General features: G+C 45.0%; 1 protein-coding gene across 1 annotated transcript; it reads left to right on the plus strand.

Moving 5' to 3' along the window:
- Positions 1 to 429: 429 nt before the first annotated feature.
- AOL_s00081g302 (uncharacterized protein) lies at positions 430 to 5,721 on the plus strand (the record flags this gene model as incomplete). The annotated part of the gene is made up of 2 exons (XM_011125119.1): positions 430 to 532; positions 629 to 5,721. The coding sequence occupies 2 exons, from the start codon at positions 430 to 432 to the stop codon at positions 5,719 to 5,721; spliced, it is 5,196 nt and encodes a 1,731-aa protein (XP_011123421.1).
- Positions 5,722 to 6,520: the final 799 nt, after the last annotated feature.

A 6,520-nucleotide genomic window follows, 5' to 3' on the forward strand; every position in this document is an offset into this window, starting at 1 on the left:
GATGTATCGATGTTAATATCATGTTGGTGTATTTCCTATCCATTTCCGTCAGATAGGTACAGCCCCTCTTAGGAAGTAATAATGAGAGTATTTTCTTCATCCCGACGACTCCGCCCCACTCGATCAGAGATATTAGATTCCAGCCCCATATATATCACCCACTTATCGATACGTATCACACCGGTATCTGCTTAATTCAAGATACAAGATAAGCTTAGATATCCCTCGAGTCCTAAGATATCTACATTTCATATATATACATATAACTTCTATTTGTGATCGTGAGGTAGGAGGCCAACTTTGTCACCCGTACCCTCGGAATCCATATCCATTCCACGCCTAACTTGATCTTGATCAGATCTTTGCTAATAGGGTTTACACCTTGGAGTCAGAAACCTCCACCATCCTGGGCGGATAAGCACTATTGCCATGTCCCGAGCCCGTTGCAGTCCCATCTTGTTCTGCATTCTCCAATTACTATTCTTGACCGCTATCTTTGGTCTGCCTGGAAAAGATCCTGGAAAACACCGAGGTATGCATATATGTCCGCCTTGAATTCACCCCATGCTAAAGAAAGTAATTTATACCTAATACTCTCGAGATATATATATTCCAAAAGCGACTGTAGATATCTCAAAACGAAAAGACTCGCTTGCGCATGCTTCTCTTGGCTCTAACCTGAACCATCTTCCACACTACTCGAAAGCCCTGACCCCGCGATCTGGAGTTGATAGTGGAGACTTGGGGTTACAACGGCATCATAAGTTTGGCGTTTATCCAAACCCTCTTCCTCTACATAAACGAACCGAACCAAACAAACGCCCAGTGGATTCGGATAGCGATGGTGAAACGGAAAGACCTCCGTTGAAGCAACCCAAAAACCGAGATGACCCTGGCTCTAGATTGTACAATGACGCGATAGGGAAGGGACAGGTATCTTCTCAGCTTTTCCAGTTTTATCAACTGCAGGCGGAGTACGGGGTGGCTCTTGACCAAGAACCGCTCCCCGAATATATCAAAAAAATCGCCCTCAAAGAAAGGAATCCTCAAGAGGCCTTCGATTGCGTGGGACAGGAAGTTCTTACAGTGTTCAAAAGCCTCCAAAATGTGATCAAGGATCCTTCAAAAAAGTGTCGACCAGCTGATTACATGTTCGCCGCCAGAAGTTCGGACAGATCGGGTAGGGTCGAAATAGACGTGTCTCTTCATAATCGGTACATCGGCGTAAATTTTGAAAAGTTCGGAACAAGAGTCTATAACCTTTGGGAACAGAATGCCCTCCGAATCAACAAGTATATGCCAGTTATCTGGTACCAAGCCTACAGTTTCTGGGCTTTGGCCACGAAATTCGACGCAGTACAAGAGCCTTTGCGATACATAGCCTTCTACAATATTCGGAACCCGAACACTATCAAAATCGTGTTAGAAGCCCACCAGCGAGCGAAGTTGCCTGATGGTCTAAACTATCTCCATGTTACATCATCTGCAAACCAAGATACTCTGGAGGCTGAGATATGGACCGCAGTTAAAGGCACTGATGAAATGGTTGCTTGTGAAAATTTTCTATATTCTCACGTAGCGGAGTTGAGCTTTGCAAGAGTAGAGGAATTATATACGTATGTATCTTCCGCTCCTGATGGGGGTGAAGTTGTGTCCATTCTTGTAGGTGTGAAGGGCCGCTCAGAGTCACCTAAAAGCCCAAAGCCCACTCGTCCTGGAGATGTGTCGGGGATTATCCTGGAATTGGAAGGGAATGGAGAACGTCCTAATATCTTGAGGCCAATATACAACCGGGCTGTCGAAAAGGGCAAGAAAACAAAAGAGGCCCTCGAAAGTGCAGAAATAACGGCTCTCAGCTTGATGCTTTCAGGTCATGATTTCCACCCGCTAGAACATTCCTCTCCCTTTCCCCGAAACTACGAAATAGATTATTCTTGGAGCGGCTTACAAACATATGCGTTTGAAGGTCTGTTGGTGAGCCTTGCGCTGCAAGACCGTTCACTAGCTACTTTCGAATCAACATTTGGCACAGGTGAATCTCAGCGCGGACCAATCGTACGGAACAAGCACAGCTATCGAAAAGTAAATCTGAACGAAATAATTCGATCTCACAAGCCTCCTGCAACGTTGAGGCTTATCACAAGCTCATCTGCGGAAAATCAGCACTTTTCGTTCCGTTGGCCATGGGAAAAAAGTGTTTATTCGGAGGGGGGGCTACACCATCTTCTATATCATTGTTGGCGAATCGGTTCGAACGATCACGACGAACCCAATTCTTTCGGCTCATCGGCATATGAAGATATGCGGCATTATTCGGCCATACCAGCGGTACCGCTAAAGTATATAACGATATGGGGGGTCGAAGAACCAACCACTCTTATCGTGCTAAGATTGATCTACATTTCATGGGGGAAGTCTGAGGATAAATTTTCTTTGACTCACTCTAAGTTAGAAGATGATTATGAAAAAGAGCATTGGAACGCGATAATAGGAACACCCGCTCTCTCGTCAATAACTAATATGTGTGCAGCTTACATGACCGGTCTGAGATCATGCAATATTGCTGCTATTCACTTCTCGTTCCACCGGCCCCTGTCCATATCGGAAAAAGTCTTGACATGGTCTTCAAATAGCGTCTCGATAGTCGTAGAGCTGAGCGTAAACATCAAAGAAGAGTCCCTGCATCTCGATACTGGTAAAAAACCATCACAGATTAATAGAGCGTGGGATCGGGTGAAGTCGTTCGGTATTTTCCTGGGGGGAGAGAACGGTGAATCTAATACAGCTACGTATCCAAATTGGCCAAATATTAATGCGATGGATTTCTCTAAAGACTTCGAAGACGATGGTTTAAATGACTTCCCCATGGCTCTCACCGAGATCCAAGTTGAGCTTGAGCGCACCAAGCTTGACTTGTCTTATTCAGTCATCGGCTACCCATCTTTTTCTATTATAGAAAACCCTTTCCTACCAACTCTCGGCCCACGAGTCCATTACACACCTTCAGGTGGTCCTTCTTATACCAGGATGGAGACTACCCAAGCCCTTCAGAACGGAGCCGAATTGTACAGAATAGTGTACCAAACTGCTTTGTCCTCTCAAGAAGAACATCTTCTCTTCGTTGATTATCAAGTGAAAAAAAAAACGAATGAGAAGGGAAAAGGTAAAGCGAAGGCCACGGACGATAATAAGGCTGCGGGCGATGACGATTTCGCTCCAAGCACCCTCGATCCAGACGCTGAAGAGTTTGTCAAGATTAACTTTGGAACCGTTCTTTTCGCAACCTGGTTTTCACAGGAGGGTTGGTCTCAAATTTCCCGCATAACCTTCCAAACAGTACACCCAAATACTATACCCGCCTTGGAAGTTTTGCTTGATGAGGCAAACCCGGTTGTTGTCTGGGAAAGAGATACACCTGAAAGCTGGGATCAGAATTTGGAATCTTTCTATACAACGATGGAGGGCGGTGTGGTGAAATACTTCATCGAGAAACAAAGGGAGTTTCTCAAAAATCCGACGATAGAGACTATAAGCATTGGTCTTCATATCGGTGACACGAACAAGCATTTCATCTATGTTGATTTTGGCGAGCATGGTAGCGGCTTCGATCCTGGCCTGCTGAAGTCTTTAGAGCTGGAGACTTCAGAGCTAACTTCAGAGCCGGACAGCTCATATCCGAGTCTATATATCCATCCTTGGCAGCCCATATTCGCATCGCCACACGCATCAGCACTCGAGAAGTCATTCTTAAAGGGTATCATGGCATATAGCAACGAAAGAACAAGGTACCTCAGCGAGAGGAGTACTTGGCGTCTTCCTGACTATGTCTACGATGATGAGAAGGATCGCAACCATCTCGAAAAGTACGAATTTAAGAAGGACCCTAAGTATTTTGATAACGCCGGCAAAAATGCTATAACTATTCACCTCCGGGATGAAGGCTTGCTGAGGAGCATAAGCATCCCCTTTTACGGCCGGACTAGATCTTTGATGTCCGCGACCCCGACCACTTTTGGCCATAAACGCTTTTCGGAGTATAGTGCGTGGTCTGTGCGCGTGCGCCAACCGGCTCAAAATAATATGCAATTCGGTTTCGCCACGAGCGGTTGGTGCTCCAACTTAGTCCTTGTAGCTGTAGACCTTTCAGAGCAGGCGCAGGGAAGCCGCGCTAATGCTGATATCTTAGCCGATGCTATGTATGCAACATGGATTAATGCCGATCGTATCGACCAGCACGTAAAACCCCCCAAGACAGGTATTATTGGAATTGAGACCTTGACTGTGTTAAAAGTCTTACCCGAGTCATGGTCGCTTCTTGAACAGATTTATGGTCAATATATCGATTTATTTAGTAATAAAACGCTCATAATTACATATCCGAAGTCAGGTGGGTATCTTCGAACCTACATGGGGCTCGTCCTCCCGGAGGCGCACATTGAAAGGAGAATGGAAAAACTATGGGTATCTTTAATGGCACTAACGGAATTATCGGCTCTGGCTCGCATGGCAACCAAATTCCGAGGCCAAATGGACCACAGTAAGTGGGGACCTCTGTTGCACCTTAACACCATCGTGATACGACGAACCGAAGGAGATGATGGCGTCGCAGATTTTCAGATGCTCATCACTCTAGATTTTACCAAGGGCACCTTAGCCAAGGAGAATCCCGCTTCAAGAGCTCTGACTCGTGGAGACGGGTTGGTTACGTTCACATATCTCGGCGGAGTAGGGGGCATACAAGATGGAGAGCCTGACCCAGATCTTTTTGATACTCACCAAGTATCAGAAGAAGTTGAGGCTTCGGATGTATTACCTGAGACTCTAAAATGGCTTGAGGTTGTCAGGCTGCGACTAAATGTACATGTACAGACTGACGAGGGTAATCCTGCCCGCTCTTATGGGCTAAGCACGATAGATTTACCAGAGTTAGACGTGGCGAAAAAGTGGTCTATGATGCGTATACGGACTAAATCCGAGGATATGGCCTGCCAGATTGTTTCTGGGTATTATTCACCACTTCGACCCCGGAGGGGGCGTACTGGCCGGGATGGATTTTTAGTCTTGAAATATCTGAACGGGTTTGACTCGGGATACAGCGATAGTACCTTTCACCAGCAGGTAAACACTTTGTCTGATATGATCTTTATAGCATTTCGAGGGGGGCTTGAAAGGGAGGAACATCTAGAGCTACGGGACATCTTATTCGAGGTTGTATCAGAGAATACGGCCCGAGCCTTTAAAACGGCAATCCAAGAATTTTCCAGTACACCCTACGTTATTGTTGAAAATGGTCTTTACTGCATCGATCTGCGGGCTTACCCCTCGACTGGATCGTCACTCACTGGAGGCATCAAATCTTCTATCACGAGCGATAGGCAGCGTTATTTTTTATGGACAGTTCTGCTTTCTTCATTTGAGGGTGTAACAGTTCTGAAAATGCTTCACAAATATCATTACAGATTAGGAAGACAACGAATTTTGGGCATGATCATGTGTGATGATCCAAAAACCAACAGGATGAGGATGAATATAAGACTGGGAGAAGATTACGAGGTAATGACAAAAGCCAACCCACAAGTTCTTGAAGCAGCAAAAAAGGGAAAAGAAGAAAAGGAAAAGAAAAAAAAGGAAAAGGAAGAAAAGGAAAGAAAAAAAAAGGCAAAAAAAGAAAAAGGGGAAAATATTTCCGGGGCCCCGGTACAAGACAAGGAGGAAGAATAAAAGGAAAAAGCATAAAAGGAAAAGGAATAAAAAGACAAAGAATAGAAGGAAAAGAAAGAGAAGGAAAAACAAGGAGGAGAAAAGTGGGGAGAAAAGTGGTCCAAAGAAAGGGGGGAAGTGGTTCAAAAAAAAAAGCAGAAGCGGAAGAGGAGGAGGGATGGGAAAGAGGAACCTGCGTCCGAAGATGAAAAAGGGCGGTAAAGAGAGGATGGGAAGCGGTGCAATCACGCAACATGCAACTGGAAAGGGAAGGGCAAAAGAAGCGATAGAGTGATACTGAATCCCCTAGGACTAAAGGAAGATTATTTTAATATAAACTTTTAGCCGCCGCCGCCAAATACTACTTTATGTCAGTATACATAGATACACATGTATATATCGAGATACTGTATGGAACTTTTCCTAGATGTAGATAGCTCTTCTCGGTGCTTGGTCTCGTATTGCAGACGCGGTCCACACTTTGCTCAGTGCCATACTGTCAGAGACTTCATAAATGATACCGGATATTTATTACCCTAGCTATAAAGGTAATCAGACTCGAATATACATATAGCACAAGGAAGATCCTGCAGCCCCGATCGATCGATTCTGCCACAATACATCGAACGATGAAAACTAGGGTCCTCGATAAGTTTATGGACTTTCGAGATAGTTAGAAACAGTTAATTCAAAGTTCTAGATCCCGGACGAACGTTAAAACATTAGAAAGAGAAACGAGTCAAGGAGTCCCAAAAGACATGGATTGGGGCATGCGGATTCTAGATCTGTCGCCCCCTAGTTGCTCTGCGGTACCGGTCAT

This window comes from Orbilia oligospora (genome assembly GCF_000225545.1).
Source record: "Orbilia oligospora ATCC 24927 unplaced genomic scaffold scaffold00081, whole genome shotgun sequence".
Lineage (NCBI taxonomy): Eukaryota > Fungi > Ascomycota > Orbiliomycetes > Orbiliales > Orbiliaceae > Orbilia > Orbilia oligospora.